This window comes from Pogona vitticeps, chromosome 2 (assembly GCF_051106095.1).
Source record: "Pogona vitticeps strain Pit_001003342236 chromosome 2, PviZW2.1, whole genome shotgun sequence".
NCBI lineage: Eukaryota > Metazoa > Chordata > Lepidosauria > Squamata > Agamidae > Pogona > Pogona vitticeps.
The window spans coordinates 192,929,831-192,953,325 of record NC_135784.1 but is presented as its reverse complement, the minus strand read 5'-3'; the positions used below and the strand labels follow the sequence as shown (position 1 = coordinate 192,953,325).

Here is a 23,495-nt window from a genome sequence, read left to right as displayed (position 1 = left end):
TCCGTTTTTGTGTTGGGTTTAGCAAGCCTGAAATCAGTTTAAAAAATTCTGCTTACATGATGTTCTGCTTACATGACATACTGCTAAGCACACACCCTTTTTTGGTCAGAAAGCATATTTGTTTGTTTTTTAAAAGCAGTCATGAGAGGCATGCTTATTTTAACTCCAATGTGAATGAAATTCATTTTGAATTGTTTTGGTAAACGTGAATGTCTCTGTCGGGGCAAATTGTCTCTATGGGGTTTGTCAAGCATTGTGTGACGTTGAGGACTAGTCAGTGTCCGCCTAGTCAGCCTGCTGCTTAGTGCCCAATGAAAGATATGGGGTTCTCTCCTTGGGTGTGGAGAATCAAGCAAAATCACATCTGCTGGAAGGAGCCCAGGAGCCCCCTTCTGTCAACCGAGGTTTCCAAGAAAATCAGCTACACATACCTCCTTGAAGCAGAGACTGGTTTTCTTGTATGGAGTTGCAACTGCAGCTTTGCACACAGCACCCCTCCACTGCAGCAAGAGTCCTCGGGAAGTCCCCTCCTCTCTCACTTCCTGCAGCATGATGCCACCTGCCCACCTACCTGCTCCAATGAAGGGCTGCTGAGGAAAACAGAAAGAGAGAGGATGGCTGGCAGCCCCACTGCCAAAGGTGCAAGCATCTTGGCTCTCTCCTATGTGAGGAGGTCCTGTTTCAGTTGCCTGATTTCCTGTTCCCTTCTTCCCCTCTCCCCCCCCCCTTGGTGAGTCTTTTCCTGAACTCCCCTTTCGCTCTCCTGTAGGTTTCCTAGAGTTAATGGGAAAACTGAGCCCAGAGACACCAACCAGTGAGAGGAAGATGTATGGAGCTTACCACCAAGTTGGCTCCAAATGGCCACCTCCCTGCCATAAGGCATGATCAACAAGCAAGAAGCTGTGGCTTTGTTAAGGATGCCCACAGTTCTGGCCTTCAAGTTCCACAGAGAAAGCCTCCTCATGTTTCATTCATTCCTCCTTCCATCTGATAATGTATCAAGGAAGAATCCTATCTTCCCCATCTATTTTGGTAACATGCTGTATCAACTTTTGATTCAGGACAGTACCAAATTCTGTGGAAAACCATCCGCTTGTAAACACCATGCTTTTAAAGTGCTTGTCGTTCCCGGGATCAATATACCACACCGCTTTTCAAAGTTGTCCCTAGAGGACACACATACTGACATAGAAACCACATGATTTTAGGTCGATTTCAAAAGTTGATACCTTTCAAGAGGGTAACCGCACCCTCGGTCTTTAGAAATGTTTCTGTTTGGCCAGTCGACATTTCTTTTTTGTTGGAAAGCACCAGATCAACATGTTTGATTAGAGCAACTCTTACCTTCTACCTACTCCTTCCTTCTGAAGAGTGGAGTTTGCCTTCCTCAGAGGGTTTAATCTGAATTATGGGATGGGTTTCAGAACCCACTCCATAATTTCATAACCTGGGTCCATGCAATTCAGATAAACAACAAATATAGAGTAAAGAAGGTGGGGAGTGGATTGGGAAAGGATTATAAAAGTAAGATTTAAAGTTAATACTGGTAGGATGAAGGAGAATCACTAATTGAAGTAAACAAAAAACTACAAGCAAGCTCCAGCAACCTCTTTTAAACACTTTCCTTTTCCTAACTGTAGTATCCAGTATGAGGTTATGGATAGAGTGATGGACTAGAACTCTGGAGACCTGGCTTTAAACCCCCCCACTTGGCCACAGTAAATCACTGGGGAGGGGCTGGCCCTGGAAAAAACCCACCTTACGTATTTCACTTACCTTGAAAGCCCTAGTAGGATTACTGTCAGTCTGGTGCAACTTTTCCACACATACAGCAGAGACTTAGTAAAAGAATACTTTCCACCATTCCCCATCATAAGTACTGTGACTGGGGAGGACTGGGAGATTTATTTATTTTATTTTTATTTTATTTTTTTGCCCCAGTTGAGCTGTTAATGAGTGAGGTCCTTTTTCTCCCTCTTCCCCTCTCCCCACCACGACTTTTTCCTTGTATGGGTCACTTCTGCAATATTTTGGAAATAGCGTTACAGGTATTTGGTTAGAATGTGGAGCCCATACGTGGTGAGGGGGAGCACGCTAGCCCCATAACTACCTGAACAAGGGGAGATTGCTGTACAAAGGTGGCTTGTCCACATGAACCAGAACACTGAGGAGGAGAGAAGAGGGGCTCCGATGCCAGAGAGGTCAAGGCTAGCATGCTCCTCTCAATGTGTGTGGGCCCTACACTCTTCAAAGCATAACCGCGTAGGACTTTCTTTCACATTGCTGAATCAATCTAATCTGGGCCTGATCTGGATTTATCTGAATTGGCCCAGTTTGATTTAGGATCCTCATGAATAAGTAGTGGGCCTCTGTTCTTAATTGAATGATCACAATGGCTCACAACTAGAAGTATACAGAGTTCTGCTTGTTGTTGTTGTTTAGTCATTTAGTCATCTCCGACTCTTCGTGACCCCATGGACCAGAGCACGCCAGGCCCTCCTGTCTTCCACTGCCTCCCAGAGCTGGGCCAAATTCATGTTGGTCACTTCAATGACACTGTCCAACCATCTCGTCCCTTCTCCTCTTGCCATCACACTTTCCTAACATCAGGGTCTTTTCCAAGGAGTCTTCTCTTCTCATGAGATGGCCAAAGTATTGGAACCTCAGCTTCAGGATCTGTCCTTCCAGTGAGCACTCAGGGTTGATTTCCTTTAGAATGGAGAGTTCTGCTACTGCACTGTAACTCCCAGAATTCCCTAGTCTGCCTGGGAATTGTTGCACATTTCTGTACACTATGTTTATCTAATGCAAGAGATATGTTAGAACCACACATGAAAAACAATTTCAGTTGGAAAGGAGATCGAACACCACAAAGGAAAAAGGAAATATTGAATAACCTGACTTTGACAGGGGAATTTAACTGGGCGCAGTTGACTTATTTAATAAAAATTGGTTTGAATCAATTTAAAAAACAGTGAGTTGTTTTCAATGAAATGCTAACCTATTTGCTGGCCATTCACAAACCCCAATCAATCCCCACTCTCATTTCTCTGTTCTAAACAGCCATGTCATAAACGTCTGTTTTGAGATGGATACATTTACTGTGACAACCCCCCCCCCCCAGCCATGCAGGAAAGAAGAGTTCAAATATACAGATAATGGTACTAATCTGATTCAACTAGGGTTGCCAGATTATCCAGTTGGGTGGGTTTTACCCAGACTCTAGGCATGACTCTTGATGCCTGGTTAGAGCATCAGCTGGCTGGATCCCAAACTCTCATTAAAAATGGAAAAATAAGATGTGTAAGCTTTATTGAAGATGAGATAGAAGTGAAAATACATATTTTGGCCTCTTTTTCTGGTGAGAAACAAGTTTTTCTGTGTGATTAGCCAATGAGTGGAGCATTTGACAGTTTGACAGGGCTTAAAGACTTATCGATTAAAAGCTCATCCTGTCCCACTTAATGGGTAAATGTTTAAACCATGGAAAGCCTGGACCTAACTGGTTAGTAGCCATCTGAATTCGGGTCTGTAGACCTGCCTGGCAAAATTGCATAGACAACAATGAGGCTAAAGGAATGTATGGTGGATGGTGTGAGAAACCCTAAGAATGCAGGTGAAGAAGGGTAAAAGCTGCTCATTACCTTTAAATGTTAATGTGAGAGGTTATTATGGATTCCACTGATCTGGCAATATTATACCATGCTTCATTTTTAGATGGCAACCCTCACACTGATTGGAGGAGGTAGTTGCAGTCCAAAAAAAAACAAAAAACAGAACTCTCCCAGGTGCTGATATTATGCATCTGACTGGATTCAGGGTGGGAGTGGGGGTCAAGTCCCATCTTCTCTTCCAGGAGTTTCAGAGATATCAGGAAATAACAAAAGAAAAAGAAAAAAAAACATTGTGGCACCTTAAAGACAAACTGCTTTTATTTTAATGTGACCCTTCCATGGATCAAGTCCGCTTCCTCAGACAGAAGAGTGAGAGGATACTTTTGAGAGGGTATCTGGGAATTGTTAGGTGCTGTTCTGAGAAAATATGCTGAGGAAAAAGGAGAACCAATTATTGGAGTCTTGTGCTTGTTATTGCTGTTGTTGTCATTGTTGTGGCTGCTGAGTGTATGTCTGCATAACTTTTAAATTTCTGGAAGGAGGTTCCAAAAAAACAGCAAGGAAATTTTGGAAGGATTCATTTCACCTTTAATTGCTGGACCTTTGAACTCCTGAGTCCTGTGCTGAGTGGGTCAGTGATGTGCATAGATCAATATAGTGTATTGGTATTTATGAGGAAGCAGAGCCTGAGAAAGTTACTCAACCTGAGAGGATAATATTAAGCAGTGTGGGGGTTCCATGCTAGATTAGCAGCTCTTCTGATAAATGTAGATATAGTTTTGATAAAGGTAGTTATAGTAGTGACATAAAGGAGATAAAACACTTCAGAGTTTTCAGAGGGCAGGTGTATTAATCTGTTGCATTGAAAATATGGAAATGCGTTGTGGCATTTTATGGACTAAGAAGTCGTAACTGATATAAACTTTTTTGGACACAGTGCCAAGATTTTAGCCTAGATAAGTGAATTGATATGCCATTTGTATTTTAATGAAAAGCCAAATATGAGGAAGAAAGGTAAGGTAATTGTCCCAAAATTTGTAATCTATATTGTGGAGGAAATTACACTTCGTTGTGTCACCATGATTTTGCAGTTTGCTCTCTGTGAGGGTTTGCTCTTCTCAGGTGGTGATACCTCATTAACTTCTTCCTTTGAGGTGAATAATGACAGCGGCTCAATAGGTTCCAAAACTTCCACACTTCTTTCAGGAAGATCAAGGAAACTATTAACATCAACATTAATGTCCAACATCTCCTCCCCACTAAACGGAGCAAGGAAGGGGTTAACATCTTATTTGATGAATGGATTAGAACCAGGGGTTTCAAACTGTTCATACCCATGAATTGGGTGGCCATCTTTTATCTCCAGTCCTGATGGCCCTAACAGCACAGGCAATGAGTTTAGGCACCAGGGGTCTTGTCCTGGATTTTCTCCCCCAAGTTCAGGAATGTCCCATGTGATGGGCTCCTGCCGGAAGCTGCCACTGTCAAATTGTGCCATTTAGCCTTCTCTCTCCCTTCCCAGACTAGCCTGGCTTTCTCCTCTCTGATCTTTCTACTCCACTCCCTGGCCTCCTTCTCTTCAGAACACAACGATTTCTCTGGTTTTACTTCCCTCCTTCACCTTTCAGCTTCCTCATGGGGTATCATCAGCATCTCTCATGCCCAGGGAAAGGTGAGCCACTTCAGAATATTCTATACAGTACCCAGTGGTGGGATTCAAATAAATTAACAACAGGTTCTATGTCCTAATGATAAATAAATAAATAAATAAATAAATAAATAAATAAATAAATAAATAAATAAATAAATAAATAAATAAATAAATAAATAAATAAATAAATAAATGCCCAGGACATTTTTTAAAAAAGGTACCACATAAGCAACAGTCTTATGCGGTACCTTTAACTTGAAAAAAATCATAGTAAAATGAGGACGGTTGTTTGTTTGACTGAAGCGGTCTCACCCCAAAACTTTTTCCCTCTGTGTCCTGCCCTCATGCCTTGTCAATCACTCCCCCCCCTCTGCCTCGAGGCCATGGGCTTTCCTCCAGTGATGTCAAGGACTCATCCTCCCCCCCTTTCCCCCAGTGATGCCTCTGCTCTTTCCAGGGCTTTATCTCTCTCACCCACACCCCACCTCAGACGGCTCAGTGTGGCACAGGAAGGGAGGCAGCTAATTGCGCCCCCCTCCCCCCGCTCGTCGCTGGTCACCTGGCCCCTCCTCCTTCATTCATCTCAGGCCAGCAAACGGTTCTAAGAACCAATAGTACATTTAGGAATCGGTTCTATAGAATAGGTGCGAACCTGCTGAATCCCACCTCTGACAGTACCTAGAAAACCCTGGAAAAGGTCACAGGAAGTTGGAATAAATTTGACGATAAGACATATACAAGCAGCGCACATGGCTGATTTAGATAGTGTCCCCTCTACATATAAAACTTTGAGGTAGATTTGGTAAAGAGATACTGACTGGTCTAAGGACACCAAGTAAGCTTTGTGAGTAAGCAAGAATTGGAACTCGGGTCTCCTTATTCCAAATGCAGTCCACTACATATTGATGCTATCAAATCAGTGATGATTATTTGAAATCAGACTGAAGGAGCATAGCCTACAGCTATAATCGTGATCCCAGTCTGTGTCCTATCACGTCCCTTCCCAGATTTCAGCCATTCTGCTTGTGGCCGGTTTCATCAGTGTTATTTGAGGTCTTTCCCCCAACAGATGTCTCTTGTGGACCTGGTGTATCTGGTGTTATGGTGCTGTGGAGAAATTTCTTCTGACCTAGCCCCCATCACCAACCTGCTCTGAATCCAAACAAAGAGCATGCAAATGAGGGCTCTCCTTGTATTCTTAAGGAGATGGAATGTTCCGCTTTGTCTCCACGTTCCTGGCATTATCTGTGTGCTTCCAGATCTCCAACTTAAAGAAAGAAAGAAAATGGCCACAAATGGGGTGGGGGGGATGCCAACAATGATGACTGGGCAGCAGTGCCCTAATTGTGTGACCTATCCAATAACAAAAGCCTTTGTTGGTAGCTTATAAGTAAGATGTGGCAGCCTCAGTTTCCAATGATAATGCCTTGAGATAAGAAAAGTAATTTCTACAGGCATGCTTAGTAAATTGCCATTAAGGGTGCAACTACACTGTTCAATTAAAACCGAAGCTGGTTCAAGTTTTTAGAAATCGATATCATGTGGTTTTGTCTCAGTGTGTGTCTGTTCTTATGGAAACTGCCTTTCTCCATATGCCAGGGACTCCGCAGAACCAAGAACGAGGGTGTAGTCCCACGCTCCGGTAAGGGGGAGTTTCCAAGAAGTGGCATCAACCCAGAGAGAAGAGCAAAGCATGTTCCCAGAAAGACACGAAGCCACCCACACTCCATGGCAGAGGAGACAGCTTCAGAGATCCCTTCGCCAGTGTGCCAGAGGAGGTTGGCGGGAGCAAGAATCACAAGTTTTAGTGCAGCTGCAGGTGTGACAGTGTCAGCAGCATTCGCTTGTCCCCAATCTCCTTATGTGGTTTTTTTAATATTTAATTTTTATATAAGTTTTGAACTGGCATAGCGATAGAGCGATGCACCACTAAAATAGAAATGGGGGGGGGGGAGGCAGAGCTCAGACTACAGAGAATCCTGTAGTGCAAAACTTGTGGAATTGTTCTACCTGAAGAGCTGTGCATTGCTCCACTCTCTGGAACGGCAGAAATATCCCCACTGCAGTCCATTTTTGTGCATTTGTCCAGAGAAGAGGGCACAGGGCTATTTTACACCCCACCACCTCTCAGCCAGTTGATCTCAGGTATAAATCTACCTCTGAAGCTGCCGTTTATTCTGCTAGGGGAAAAAAAGATAAATACAAATACAATACTGGAACCTATTTTTTTGCCCCTCAGCAGGGCAAATAGCATCTTTCCCCCTCAGCACAAGTACTGTACCAGCAAATAGCAGCAATATTTCATTGGACTGTATATAAATGAAGGCAGGGGACACCCATTCTAGGAAAAACACATGGGGGAAAGCCATCCTTGCCCCAGGGTTGCCCAGGTAAAAATGGGAATCCCATGCAGTTGCATTTAGGCAAAAAAGAGGAAAATGTCAGGGGAGCTGAGCATGCAACTCCCAGGTATCTTTCTTCCATTTTGCAGCTGTAATTTCTTGGCTTTGGATTTCAAGATTTGTGTTTTGAAAATAGACTGCCGGTGGTTTGTTCTCATCTGGTCCTGGAGGGTGGTGAGGAAGAAGAGAACTCCAGAGAAAGGCCTGGCCTTCTTTTATCCCCTCTCTGCAGGCTTCTGAACAAAAGCTCAGCCACAAGCAAGAACAAGAGCTGAGCGCAAAAACCGCAAGGCTAAGGGAGGAAATGTGAGAGGAACAGAAGGGATGTGCACAGAAACACACACACATAACCAAAAACAAAACAAAACAAAACAACCCTTGTTTATATAACTCTCACAGCACAAAGAAGCAGTTATAACACCTGCCTTGTACTTTTTCCCACAAAACAAGCTACATACCTGTGGCTTTGTGTGCCTTGCTTTGTTTTTTTCCGCTTAGGAGAAGAACACAACCTATAGTGTGCTGTCCCCACTCTTAGTGGCAATTTACTAAGCAGGTCTATAGAAATTACTTTCCTCATCTCAAAGCATTATGACTGGAAACTAAGGAATTTTCCCTATGAGAGCTTGCAATTTGTTTAATTTTTTAGTGATTCAATAAAAGTTTCACCCTATTCTTCCATTTGTGTAATCCTAAGGACCGCACAGCTTTTTTCTAATTCTTTCCGAGGCTCTCCTGTCTTCCTTATAAGTAGAGATGGGCACTTTGGCAGGTCATGCCGGTTCATCCTTTGGATGAACAGGTGTTCGGTGGTTCCCGGTCCCGCCTCCTTTGACGGGCGCCCACTCAGAGGCAGTGCCTGGAGGAGGTGGGGCAGGGAAGCCAGGGTCCTGCCTCTGATTGGGCGCCTGCCAGAAGAGGTGTGGCTGGAAAGTGCTGAACGCCTATTTGTCCAAAGGACGAACCAGCATTTCTACTTGTAAGCTGCAAAGAGAAGCTTTGTTATTGGACGATATGTAAAGTACTCAAGATAAAGATAATAACATATTGAGTTTTGGATACCAGATTAAATTCCTCTCATTTGACCTAAGCTATCTTTAACATACACGTTTAATCACCAAAGATGATTTCCAATATTGTTTGGCATCTCATTTACATGATGTGTTTTATTAGTGATCACTCCTGGCATCTTTTTCGCTATGCCAGATGATAGGATTAAATAAATACTCTTCACTGCTTGTCACCTGAATCTTGCTGATCCATCATCAAGTTAGAGGTGGCCAGTGTATGCGTGTTCTCAATATTTTTTTCTGAGACTTTGTGATCTGAGCATCAAATCTCTTAACCTTGAGTGGTGAGCCTTGACTCAATATTTTCTCTTAGAGGCTGACTACATGAGCCTGCCAGTTGGTTTGCTGTAGGGACAGGCTGGTTCATTCATTCTTAAAGCCAGTGCTCAGATGTCTGCAAGGGGACAGGAGGATGAATCTCCCCTTTTAACTAAACCTTCTACGCACCTTCACAATTCTGGATGATCCTCCTCCTGGCTTGATAAAGTTTGCCAGAATGTCAAGTGAATTTCAACTAAACTTTCTAGAAAACATCTGAAATTGCAGACCAAAGCAGTTACTTGCCAGCTTATTAACTTTAGATCTTTTGATACATGTCTTTTATGTATCAAAAAGCAAGAATATACTATAACTCAATGGGAGGCTTTGGACCTTGTGGTGCCAAAGGACAATGAGCACAAGTTTTGGGACAATGTTGCCCATGGTACAACTGAGGCTAGGGGATCACTGAAGTTAAGATCCCAATAGATAAGTGGACAGATTTTAAAGAAAATTACAGGTCTTCAGTGGCCTCTGTATCTTTCTGCAGATTCTAGAGCTCTTCCTTCTTGGGACCATTTTTTTAAAAATCCCAAGACGTGTTTAAAATATTTCATAACTGATGGACCCCTGTATTAGCCACATTGATTATGGAGATCAACATGATTGACCAAATTCTTATAGGCTGGAAATTATCTGTGATTTTCCCAATCTTTAAAATTCATGTTCTATTCTTCTCCTATTGGCCAGTATTATACTTTGCTCCAACGTATTGAGAGAAATGTGAGAAATGTTAGAAATCATTCTAGACTTTTTGCAACATTTGCAGATATCTCATCAATTGATTCAATTGATAAGATATCAATTGATTCAATTGATAGAAACTGCCTATGGTTGAAAGTTAGGGCTCAATCACACATAACAAAAGAACCCCAGTTACCGGTATATTGATTCTACTGTTTTAAAAAATCATTTAATAAATTTCCATTCACATGACACACCGGTAAGATCGATTCATTTGGCCAGCCAATTGTCTCTCCCCCCCCCACCCCCCAGACAGTTGGTTTAAAATGTATGGATCATGTATTGCTTCATTCCTTATAATTTCACAACTTGTCAATGTTGCTGTTGATTTGTTTACTTTGCAAAGGAGTTGGATTTCTGGGCATTGTGGCCACTTCATGGCAACTGCACCTGTACTTTTGTATTAAAAACAAAATTAAGGAGCATCAATAAATCACTAGTAGCAGTCACCACTGCCATAAAAATTTATTGCACAGAAGGAGACTACCTCCCACCTTTATTGGGTGTAAGGAAGGAAAGGGGAAAGAGGCTTGAGCAGGAAAAGCAGTATTTCCTGCTTTGACTTGTAAAGAAATGGGTGTTCCATTAACATCTCCACTCTCTTTTTAACCTTGCTCTTCACAATACTTTGCAAGTGTTTTAAAATCTGCTTCCTCCTCCCAATGCTGTTCAAGAGGGAAAAGAAAAACAAAAGTCAAGAAGTGAGAGGGAGAGATATGCAAGTAAATAAGTAAAAGGGGACAAGTGAGAAAAGGGAAAAGTGGGGGAAGAAAAATGGAAAGTGGAGCAATTTATTTATTTGTTTGTTTGTTTGTTTGTTTATTTATTTATTTGTTTATTTAGTTAGTTAGTTAGTTAGTTAGTTAGTTAGTTAGTTAGTTAGTTATCCATCCATCCATCCATCCATCCATCCATCCATCCATCCATCCATCCATCCATCCATCCATCCATCCATCCATCCATCCATCCATCCATCCATTAGATTTATATACCACACATCTAGAACGTGTCTACTCTGGGTGGTATATAAATCTAATAAATAAATAAATGTATTAGGAATCAGGAAGTGAAAATTAAAAAAGGAAGGAAGGAAGGAAGGAAGGAAGGAAGGAAGGAAGGAAGGAAGGAAGGAAGGAAGGAAGGAAGGAAGGAAGGAAGGAAGGAAGGAAGGAAGGTGACATATACCACCAGGTTGCAGCTTGACTAACCGTTAGAAGTGACGGGGAAATAATAATATATCGGTTACAAATTATTAAAAAGAAAGAAAATTTTAGGGCAGCAAGCACCCCCTTTTACCTGTAACTAGTTACGTCCAAGCTCTGATCTCATTTATATCCCATTTGATGGACCTAGTTTACTGGAGCCCATTCATGCTTCTCTCGACCATATCTACTTTGGGTGCAGATCATAATATTTTGGCATTTACTTTCAGCTGAACTCCTGTTCAATGGGCTGATGGTCTCTCCTACCTTCAGACAGACACAGTTAATAGCATAAGTGGCATCTTAAGTGCTGGTTCCTCTCTTGGTTTTGAATACACTGGAATGACCCCAAAAATATGTTTCCTGAAAGGATGGATCAGTGATGAAAGATGATTCACATGAACCCAATTCCCCCTACATTCTGGGGAATTATGTCCAGTTTATTGACTCCTAACATCCCTTTTATGTCGGACATTTCCCAATGGAGTTGCAGTGAGGCGGGGGCACATTGCTAAAAGCATTATGAAAAATGGAGCCCATTTGATTTTCTTGAGCTAGCAGCAGTCTGCAGAGCAGTGACCTCTATTTTTACTACTTCTTCAGAAACAGGCCATGGAATCATCACTGGAAAAACAAAGAACAGGTTTCCCTGTAAATAACATGGAGATCCAGTATTTCCTGGATCATATTTTTCTTGAGCAATGAGGAAAAAAAATTTAATCCAGAGTATGTATTTCAAAGAATGAAGACACACGTTTTATTTTTAAATGGTTATTAAGGAGTGCTTGAAAATGTGGGGATAAATCAGAGGAATTTCTGAATAAGATTCCCAGTGATTGTGTGGCTGGATATCAATGCCCTGGTTAGCTAGATTGTATAAAGTTCTTCTGCTGCAGAAACTGGGCATGAACAGAGTACAAAGAGCTTTGCCAGATAAGACTGAATAAATCATGCTGTGATATGCTCACGCTTCTCCTGTCCTTCACACAAGTACGTTGACTACTTCTGACACCTACAGGAACATGGGACATGATGAAATGAGGCAGAAAGAGATTGGGGTGGGCAAAGCCTGGGCCCATGGACTGAAGACAGCCCCAAGAGCCTCATCCCAGAGTGGTCTCAACCTCACAATTGGCCCCAATGACAAATTGCACACCCCAATTACCATCAGGGAGGGGGTTTCAGACTTTTTTTTCCAGGGTTTCAGCAGATGTCAGAGGTGGGCAGAACCCTCCAAGGTCTGGAGGAGGGGAAAACTGCTTATGAGACCCTTAAGAAATTGTCTCCCCTTATAGTACAAGTTATTGGGGATGTGTTGTGGTGGAAGGTTGGAGGTTCTTCAGAAACAGAAAGGAACAGTTTACCAGCTGACAAACCACATGCCACCAGTAATAATTATACAGCATAAATGATTGCCTGACACATCCATACGTGTGTGTGTGTGTGTGTGTGTGTGTGTGTGTGTGTGTGTGTGTGTGATGTGATACAAGATTTTTTTAAAAGGAATAAACCACTGGTGATTTATCTGATAAATAATTTTGTCTTCCCCTCCTAGGATCTCTTAGACAAACTACCAGTCTGCCATACCTACAGGAGAAACGGAGCACCAGTCAACATGATCTTGAACACCGTTCTTGTTTCCTTCATCCTTCAATTGGGTGAGTTCTCCTCCAGAGGTGCATGCAGGACATGAATATTTTTGTTTCAGTTGATAGTGGAAGTGTTTCTAATATACTGCTCATATACTCTCCTGTTTTCTGTCTTCAGCCCAATAATTTATTTTTAATGCCTTTCAGGACAAGCAAGTTTGCTTGACAGAAAAGATAAGAAAGACATGTGGCAGTCTATAAGAAAGAGTACTTATATCATCCAGCAGTTAATAATATGAACATCAAGAGAGGCAAAAATTAAACTCATATGTAAGCATGGCTGGGCAATTGACTACCGTGGTTTAATTTTGAAAATCCACTGGGGGCAAATAAATTGAAACAAAATTTAACAAGAAAAGCAGAGCATGAGGTTAAGTATATAAGAAAATGAAAGTAACATAAAACAGAAAGGTGGTGTAATCCATTTTAGCTATGTTGGTGAGCACAAACATAGTATTCGAAACAAAGTTTTAGGGTGGGCCAAACCTTTATTGCATCACTAAAAAGTGTCAAAGTGTTGCCTCACAAGCCTTTTCTGATCTTTCAGGGATGATGCTTCCTGTCCTTGAATGTTTAGACATAAACATTGTGGCCCATAAACCTGTTATCCTTAGCTGTCCAGTAGAGGCCAAAAAACCACAAACATTGAACAAGGTGTTTTGGAAACATAAAGAGAAAGTTATAATAAAATACACTGATGGGAGAGTTTTCAAAGGTAAGGCTTCATTTTGACATTCCTCATAAATTGAACATTGTCAAGCAAGGGAAACCTTTGCTCTGATTCAGACTGTTTTAACTTCTGGTGTTTTCCTTCTGTTCAAAGGAGACAAGTCTGCAACATATACATTTGTGAATGCAGACAATGGGAATTACTCTTTAAATCTGATAAATCCAGAAGAAGGACAATATATCTGTAAAGTGGAGGAAAACATACTAAGGACTTACGACCTTACAGTGTGGGAAAGTGAGTGATGTGATATCGAGAATAACTGGGGAGAGAAGGAAAGGGAAATATCAGCTCCCTATTTCTACCTCTTCTTCCTGGCAGTTGGTTGGGAAGAGGACAAGGGAAAGCCTAGAGTAACAAGAACTCACCAGATTGGTCTTTGTTCCCCTTCACAGTAACAGGATCTGAACAAAAATACTTCCTGCAAGGTGAATCCCTAACTTTGTCATTGAAGCAGCATGCTACTGTCATGAAGGAGGTCAAGGTCAAGTGGGTTAGCCCCAACAAGGTCAGTGTAACAGGTGAAGAATCACACTGGCAGCTGCGAAACAATAATCAAGATCTGCACATCAAACATCTGGAATTTGAAAAGGACCATGGAAGCTGGGGATGTCACATCTTTCTGGACAATGTACTTATAATCTCCCACAATGTCAACGTCAATGTGATAGGTAGGAGAAACCAGTGACATGGGTCCCAAACGCCTAGAATGTGTTTTGATCTCCCTCTAGCTCACGCATCTTTTCCTCACATAAATCCAAACATCAGCCCCAAGGTTCCCTGATAAACATGGCCAACATTCCTGGGCTGAACCAAATGACAAAGAAAAAGGTAAAATACATAATTGAGACTATATATATTAGAATTCTGCAAGACAAGGTTGTTTCCATGCTAGCTCTGAGAATAATCCATATCTGCCACATTCACATTTGCCCAAAAAAGAAGGGGGGAAAAGATCAGATGATGCTGTTGTGAAATCACTGCAGCCCCATTTTCTGTGCTGTCCTTCCATGCATTTTCACACATTATTTCAAAGCCTTTGCAATAAAACTCAGTGGAAGAGCCTGTCTTTCTTACCCAAATGGATAAAAGGTTTCTAAGGCTTTTCAGGATGTCTGCCTTCTTCATCAAAAGTGTCCTGTTTACTGTTCTTGTTTCCTGTAAATTATTGGTGGTAGACCCATAATGTATTACACTAAGCATCAGGATTTCAGTGTATTCACAAAGGCTTTCATGGCCAGGATCTAATGGTTGCTGTGAGTTTTTTGGGCTCTTTGGCCGTGTTCTGAAAGTTGTTCTTCCTAATGTTTTGCCAGTCTCTGTGGCCAGCATCTTCAGAGGACAGCACTCTGTTCTCTGGTGGTCCTCTGAAGATGCCAGCCAAAGAGACTGGCGAAACATTAGGAAGAACAACCTTCAGAACATGGCCAAAGAGCCCAAAAAACCCACAACAACAAACAGGATTTCAGTCAATTTTTGACCTTTCTGAGCACATTTTCTCTCCATGTCCTACCTTACAACTAGCAGCTGTATTTCAGACAGTGGTGGAACATGGAGTGGACTCTCCTCTAAATATTAAAATGGGTCTTCAGGGTCACATGGAAGTCAGCAGTCTTTCAATTACCTTGGTCTCAAATTGTCTGGGTTTAAAGGTAAAAACCGGCACTTTGACACTGGCCCGAAGGTTAACAGGGAAACCAAATAATACCAGAGCAATAAGTGCTCCAAAGAGCAGTTTGTATAATTCTGCAACAACTGCTCTTTCTAAACATTCGTCAAAGGCAACCTCATGTGGAACCTGTTGCAGTAATATAGCCTGGTTGTGACCCAGACTGACTAGCATCACAACGATGGAATGTGATGGAAAATGTTCCCTCCAGAAGGACAGTCCTGTATGGCTGCTGTGTCAGCATTATTAACTTTACATGAAGACAATCACAAAGCAAAAGCAAGCTAAATTGTGCCTTGTGGAGAGAAGAAATATTGTGCTCGGATAAAAAAAATGTAGTCTCTTAAAGATTCTCTGCTTTTAATAAGGGGCTCAATTTAATGTCTTGGTTCCAAAAATGGAACAGCGCTACCCGAAAGCATCTGGTTGGCTACCAGGGGTGGGAACTCGAAATCATGGGACTCACTGTCAAGTCGGACTTAAGTCACATTGGTGACTCTACTCGGACACAACTGTGTTTGGGTTTTTTTCCAATGACTCAGATTCCGCTAGTGACTCGGAACCCACCAAATCCTCCTTTTTTTCTGGGCAAAAAGCTTGTTTTTAATAGGGACTTGGTACCAAAGACTCAGAACTTGGTACCAAAGACTTGGACTTGAACTTAGGACTCAGACCCGAAGACTCACCAACATGGTATGAGGTCTCCTGCCTTGGGCAGGGGGTTAGACTAGAAGACCTCTAAGGTCCCTTACAATGATTCAGTGCTTCTATGACATCCTCATTGGCTACTGTGACAGGCAGGCTTATTGAGATAAACTTTTGTGCTAATGCCACAGGATGTCCCTTTTATATTCTACTCCTGTGAAGAGTCCCTTAGACATAATCTGAGAGTCCTTATCACATCAGAACTTGCTGTTTCACTTGACTGAAAGAGTGCAGAAATACTGTGTATCTCTGTAGAGGTCTCTGTAAAGGAAAAAAAATTCCTTCTTCCTGATGTATAGTGAGGTAAGATGAGACTTTAAACAAGGCGGCTTATTTATTCCAGTTTTTTCTCTGTCATCAATCAGGTTTTCTCAAAGCCTCAACTAAAGATGATGATGAAATGATGTTTGCTGTTGTGAACAGTAATGTGACTCTTTCATGCCTATTGAACATCAACCTCCAAGACCAAAAGGACATTCTTCTGAATGGGGAATGGTTGAAAGATAATATAATTCTTGGGAAAGAGAACATATCCAGCAGTAACTCTACCTCCTCACTTGACAAAAAAATACCAAAAGTCCAGTTTGAGGATGCGGGAAGGTACCAGTGCCGCCTCAAATTAGAAAATAGGCAGTTGGATAAATTCATCCAGCTGGTGGTGATGAAAGGTAAGGAAAAGTCTTGGTAAGTCACGAGTTTCTGCATACTCTGGAATTCTAAATGCATGGTGGTGATTATAGAAATGGGTCTCTGTGAATAAAATACATGTTGTGCTTTAATATTTTAAAAGATTATTAAACTAAACAAGAATTCCAGTATTTGTTTGTTAGTTAGTTTGTTAGTTAGTTAGTTAGCTTGTTTGTTTAACATATACCGCCCATCTTGAACATGTCTACTCTGGGCAGTTTACACAAAATATAAAAATTAACTAAGAAGATATAAATGAACTAAAGATACAACCCAAATTAACAGCAGAATCCATGATGGAAAAAGAGAAATAGGCTAGGTGATGGCTGTAGTGTAGGTCTGTATAACCATGTATTCAGATTGGTCTTAAAAGGCCCTCGGCATAAGGGGTCAGGTGTATCTGCTGTTAACTGTTCCATAGACGAGCGGCCACTGCCGAGAAGGCCCAGTTTTTTGTTTTTCCCCTTTGGATCGCTCTTGGCACTAGGCCCCTCAGCCACCTGGCCTGACTGAAACAGGTGATACAGGCAGAACTAGGTGGAAGAAGGCACTCTGCCAAGTGTCGAGGGCCTGAACCATTTAGGGCTTTATATGTAATAGTCAGCACCTTGAAAGTGATGCAGAAACAAATAGGCAGCCAGTGTAAGGCAGCCAGGGTGGGGGATATATGGTGCAATATTTTCACCTCTGTTAATAGCCTGGCCTCCATGTTCTGGACCAAAGGAAGCCCCATGTAGAGAGCAGTACAGTAGTCTATTCTTGAGACTATGAGTGCATGGACCAATGTGGTGAAGCGCCCCCGCGTCTAGATAAGGACACAGCTGGGTGATCCGCCAGAGATGTAAGTGGGCAGACCGAACCACGGACGCTACCTGGGTCTCAATGGTAAGCACCAGGTTAAGATGGACCCCCAGACTGCAAACTGCACTCTTTGTGGTGAGAATCACCCCCCAAAAAAAGAGAGGGAGTTCTGCAAACCACTGACATTGGGGGCGCCCACCCCCAGGACCTCTGTCTTGTCCGGGTTCAACCTCAGTCCATTCAACTGCATCCATTGTAGGACGGTCTCCAGGCAGCGCTCAAGGGACGGAACGGCATCCACTGCAGATGGAAGAAAGGAGATGTAGAGCTGGGTGTCATCAGCATATTGGTCACACGACGCTCCACATCCCAGGATGACACCCCACCCGAGTGGCCTCATGTAGATGTTAAACAGCATTGGGGAGATGATCGAAGCCTGCGGAACCCCACAGTTGAGGGACCACGGGGCCAATACTTTCTCCCCAAGTTGGACTCTCTGGGGACAGCTCTCCAAGAAGGACCAGAGCCAAGCAAGAGCAAGGCCACTGATCCCCAACTTGGAGAGCCTCCCCAGGAGGAGACCATGGTCAACGGTATCAAAGGTGGCTGAGATATCAAGGTGTACCAATTTTGCCCCCATTGGCCTCTCTAAGTAGATCTTCCAGGAGGGCGACCAATGCCATTTCCGTGCCATGGTGCAGCCTGAAGCCCGACTGAAATGGATCCAGTGCGTCGGTTTCATCCAAGGGGGCCTGAAGCTGATCGGCCCCCACCCTCTCAGCTACCTTGCTGAGGAAAGAAACATTAGTAATGGGCCTATAATTGCCAATGTTGTCCACCACCAAGCTCAGTTTCTTCCTAATGGGCATAATGAGTGTTTCCTTAAGGGTAAGGTTGCCCTCAAGAAGAGACCCATTTATTATTTCAGTAGCCCATTCAGTTATCACCGGCCTGGCAGCTTTGATTAGCCAGGCCGGGCAAGGCTCAAGGGAGGAGGTGGTGGATCAGCAGTGATCAAGGACCTTGCCCACCTCTGCGAACGTCACAGGTCGAAACTGAGTAATTCTCAACGGACAAGGCACTGCGCTGGATGTCTCAGCTCGATCCACTCTTTTCAAATAGGGTGCAAGATCCTGGCAGTTGGCCCCCACTTCTGATTTAAAGAATGCTGCAAATTGGTCACAAGAAATGCTAGGTGGAGGCCAATCATTGTGGCCAATTCCAGATAGATCACATACTATATGGAAAGTTCTGCCTGCTTTTGCAACCTAACATTATGGATCCAAACTTTTCTTTCTTTCTTTCTTTCTTTCTTTCTTTCTTTCTTTCTTTCTTTCTTTCTTTCTTTCTTTCTTTCTTTCTTTCTTTCTTTTTCTTTCTTTCTTTCTTTCTTTCTTTCTTTCTTTCTTTCTTTCTTTCTTTCTTTCTTTCTTTCTTTCTTTCTATTCAGATATGTTAAACCCCCTTACAGATATTAGAGCAGCCTGCAAAATTTTGACTAAAACTGATGATACTAAATCCATTGTATATTTTAGATGCCTCGTCCTGCCCCACATGTACCACAAATATGTGCCACTGGTTTTGGTGGGGGTTTTTTTTTGTTGGATCTACAAGGGACTTGGACCTACATTTGGCCATCCAAAATCAACAACAAGAAGAACAAAACCTACATAATAGCAGTTTAGAGCCAATAGAACACATGGGTCATAAATGAAGCTCAGATGACTGGGACTCTGTGAAATAGTTCTGACCTCCTGCTGACCAGATTGTAAAGCCAGCACCGGTTATACTTTTATAGAGGGGATGTTCCACAAGAGGAGCTCCACATCAGAGAAGAATCTCTCCCCTTTTTAACCATACAGTCTGCTTTTCCTTATACGGTTCGTACAGGAGACATTTTTTGTGATGCAAAAAAAAAAAACCCCACCATGCCTTTAATGAACAACATATGTGGGAAATGATCAAATAAACATCAAAAGACATAGGTAAATTAATAGCGGGATGTGTTCTTTTGAACACCCGAGCTGTTTAGATGCATAAAGGTAAGCAACAGAATCTGAACTGGTAGTCCCAATTAAAGCAAACCCATTGAATCGATAGGATTTACATTGATCCACAATGAAGCAACTGGTTCAATAGAACTGCTTTTGGTTGTGTCCACACTGGCAAGTTGAACTGGAGATACTAGCTTTGCTACAACTTGATTCACAGCCTATTTTGCACTTCTGTTCAGAGTAGATGATCACACAGAGGCTGTGGATTGTTTTGATGTCAGTATCCACACGGGTCCCTCAGTCCAATGAAACTGGGTGTTTATCACAGCCCACATACACCCTTCCTTGGATCCCACCCCCTGCCAATCCCCGGCTTGCCTTTTTTTGGTTTATAAGCTGATATGGCATGGCATTCAGAGAAAGAAACAGTCTGTCAGAGTTCTCCATAACATGCAAATGCATACACACACAACCCAGAAACATAGCAGTTTGCTGCAGTTCATCAGAGCTGTTTCTGTTTCATATCAATTTTTATTACTTTTTTTCCCAGCACTAAACTAGCAGTGCAGTAATAAGGTGATCTAGCAATACATTTAGTAGTTTTTAAAAAATCTGACTGACTAGGGAGAAAGATCGTGGGAGTGGGCCTTCTCAGTGTCCAAAAATCACACTCGGTTTGCTTATGCTCACAAAAGAAAAACCCTGTTCAGATTGCTCCAGCTTTAAGAAAGTAGAATCCCTCAGTGGCAAAAACTTGGGAGGGACTCCGCATCTGGAAACAAAAAGGACTGGACTGATTCTCACTGGCCTTTGTGTCACAGGATCTCTTTTACTTCTACAGCAAATGCTAAATTATTTGCCAGTGTAATTTCATCCTTAGTTGGGAGTTTCAACTGAACGTATTTTATTTATTTTTATTTATTTTATTTTATTTATTTATTGTCATTGTAAGTATATACACAGTATATCCATACAATGAAATTTACAGACACCCAAAGACCAGACACATGCACACACATAAAATTCCCCAAACACTCCCTACCCACTAAAAAATCCCCCAACACTCCCCACCCACTAAAAGTCCCCACTAAAAATACAAACATCTACACCGCAGGCCAAGTAACACAGTCCAACTAACTATTCACTACTGGTGGTCTTTAAGCTCATTATTAAGTGCAATAATAATAATAATAATAATAATAATAATAATAATAATAATAATAATAATAATAATAATAATAATAATAATAATAATAATAATAATAATAATAATAATAATAATAATAATAATAATAATATAATTTATTGTCATTGTAAGTATATACACAGTATACCATACAACAAAATTCACAGACACCCAGAGACCAGCTCTGGGATAAAAACTTTTCGGAAAACGTATGCCCTTGCCCAGCCAAGAAGAAGACTTTGGATAAACTGATTTTTGCTGGGTTAGAAGGACTATACTTCCTGCCTTGTGGTCCCTTTGTTGGACTAAGGCAAACCCCCAAAAGGAGACATCTTTTCCCCTTTGTGATTATTGTGCTGTGGACTTGTACATTTCATAATGATTCCTGTAGCATCCAGAATTCCATCAGCTTTTAAGGGTTGCACATAATACTTTTTTCTGCACCCATGGATCAGTGGGTCCACATAGATGGTCCAAAAACAAAGGGTACATTTTGTTGGAGTATTGACAGGTTTAAATTAAACCTGGTGGAATTGTTGAATACTGTACAATTCTGTGAGTATTTGTCAGGACCAGAGCTGTAGAAATATGTATAGCTAGAATTTATACAGCTGAGTTAATTGTGACAGCTGAGGAAGAAATCTCAGGATTAGAAAATCCTGAGATAAAGCTAGCAGACCTAGCACACACACTCTGTGGGTTGGATGGTGTTGGTGTTGTGGTGGTGCTGTGTTCTACTGTTAGCGCCACCTGGTGTATCCTGGTAATACCGCACCTCTGTCAAGTATCCTATAACTAGTTGCAACTAGAGTGGACTCGTTGACTCAGTGGGATGTGTATGTATGTGTTGACTTCCCATTCCACAGTTGATTCAGTGGCTTTACTCTTAATTGAGAGTGAGACTGTTACTGGCCTGTATATTCTTGCTGCCTGATCAAACACGTGCTGATAAAACTGGAATATCTGAAGAACTCCTCTTCCCCCCTCCCCCTGTGGTCATCACAATAACAGAGAAATTATTTTTCTCAACATAGTGGTGGGGAGAGAGATGCTTAAAGTCTCCCTTTGTACTCCTGTACTCTGTCCTCACTTGCCTTGGCACAGGAAGTGTCTCTTGTGACAAGGAGGTTTCTCGGTATAAATGCCGGACACTCAGTCCTGAGCCGTGTGGAAACTGGGTACCCATGAATTTGTCTTTCTCCATTTCTCTGCAGTCTTTCTTGAGCCCTCCTCGGAAGAAGGCAAAGGGACCTTGTGCTGCCAAGTCTCTGCTCCTGCCCCTCCCACGACACAACTGTGCTGGGTTCATGTGAATACGACCAATTGTTCTCATGGCTTTTTAGATAGTCCATTTTGTCACCCAGTCACAACCACAGGACTCTGGAGGTGTGATCTCAAAGTGAAGAATGAAGAGAAGAGAAGTGTTAACTATTCCACGGTGAAGGGTATGTTCCAGAAGTAATCTCTGTCTGAAGTCCACTGCAGTGAAAACAAGCAAGTCTTGCAGCATCTTAAATCATTAAGAGATTGGGGAGAGCATAGGTTTTCATGGGTCAGAGCATACAATTCCTGAGCCGGTGTGGGGATCATCCACACAAATCATCCTTTTCCCCTGCCCTGCATCGCTCTGGGTCGCCTTCCACTTTCAACTCTACCTCTTCTTCCTTTCACAGAGGAGGTCACAGAGATGGGAAACCATGCATTCCCAGTGACAGAAGTTCTTTCTGGAGCTGGTGTGACTCTGCTACTGTTGATCATTGTAGGCATGCTTGTGCCTGCTTGTAAAACGATTAGACGGAAAAGGGTGAGTATCTATAGGTCCATAAATGGAAGTGGGAGGGAGGAAAGTATCATGGCAAGCTAGTGGGGAAAAAACTTGAAAAAGCATAGATGTTTCATCTTTTGGCAGCAACAAGTCAAGAGAATGGCCCTGGCTAAGCAACACTTGCTTGCAAAGAGGACTTGTCAGTGTCAGAGGTAAGAAACAAAACACTCAGCAAATGCAAGATATCCCATATAGCCTCTGGAGAATTCTTTGCCATGCATTTCCCCCTAGCTTACCAAGGGGTAAGCTTACCAGCCAAGGCGTGAATGCACAAGCTGGGGGGACTGGCTGTCATTCTCCATCCAGAAGCAAGGCAAAGCAGGGCTGTGATGCTTCATTACAGATAAAGACCATTTTAATAGCTTTTACTTATTTTCATTTCCTGTCAAAGCATGCCATGCTTTTGCTTCTAGCACTGGTTCTGGATCTCAAGGAAGACTTTTCTTTTCTCTTTTTAAACAGGGAACTGACGAACGATTACTACCATACCTGAGGCAGAAAGCTTACAGTGTTATTGACATCGGAGCCATTCTGTGCCATTTCGTCCTTATACTTTGTTTTTGTTCATTTGTTTGTTTACCTTTCTTCTTTATCTTAATATATACTGCAAGACTGTGAACTGCATATATGCTGCAAATATGGATCAAACTAGAAGTTAAGAGAAATGTCTGTTTCCTTGGTTTTTCTCAGTGGCCAATCACAAAACAGAACATTGTATATGGAAGATAAGTAGAGAGGATTTTTTTCTGATACATAAGCATATTGTCCAGGCTTGACCTGAGAATGAGTGAACACAGGCAACCTTGTCTTGGATATTTCTAATATTCTTCCATGGGAAAAATTCCTTATCTCTTCAACTGATCCACAGCAAGGGTATCATTCAAAACCCTGAGTTGTGCTGACAATCATTATATGTTTTGACTTTAATAGAAGTTGCTTGCAGAACTAGGAATTTCAGATTTCCTTTCACACTCTCCCCGCCCTGGATTCTTCCAAGGCTCTCTGTGACAGCAATGCAGCAAATTAAGCCAATGGTAGTGGGGAAAGCTGTATTACACACTTCTATCTAAGCCAGCTTGCTGTGCTATCAGAGCAGATCAAATGCAGTGAACATGCCGGTCACATGGAATTGTAAGTCATGTGCCCAACTGAAAATTAAAACAAGTGTATAAATGTTTCAGTTTCAGATCTTCTCTTGGTACTGATATTTGTAGGAAAACAAAAATAAAATGGATTACATATGGCAAAGGA

General features: G+C 42.1%; 1 protein-coding gene across 1 annotated transcript in view; it reads left to right on the top strand.

Moving 5' to 3' along the window:
• The window catches only part of CD4 (CD4 molecule), a 38,870-nt gene extending 15,375 nt beyond the window's left edge, over positions 1–23,495 (top strand). The window contains exons 2-11 of the mRNA XM_020804155.3: positions 5,243–5,286; positions 12,557–12,659; positions 13,198–13,365; positions 13,474–13,614; positions 13,773–14,048; positions 16,117–16,419; positions 21,634–21,864; positions 22,093–22,223; positions 22,329–22,396; positions 22,707–23,495. Of these exons, the coding sequence (XP_020659814.3) occupies positions 12,617–12,659; positions 13,198–13,365; positions 13,474–13,614; positions 13,773–14,048; positions 16,117–16,419; positions 21,634–21,864; positions 22,093–22,223; positions 22,329–22,396; positions 22,707–22,737 (1,392 nt within the window). The 5' untranslated portion in view covers positions 5,243–5,286; positions 12,557–12,616 and the 3' untranslated portion in view covers positions 22,738–23,495. The remainder of the gene's footprint in view (positions 1–5,242; positions 5,287–12,556; positions 12,660–13,197; positions 13,366–13,473; positions 13,615–13,772; positions 14,049–16,116; positions 16,420–21,633; positions 21,865–22,092; positions 22,224–22,328; positions 22,397–22,706) is intronic.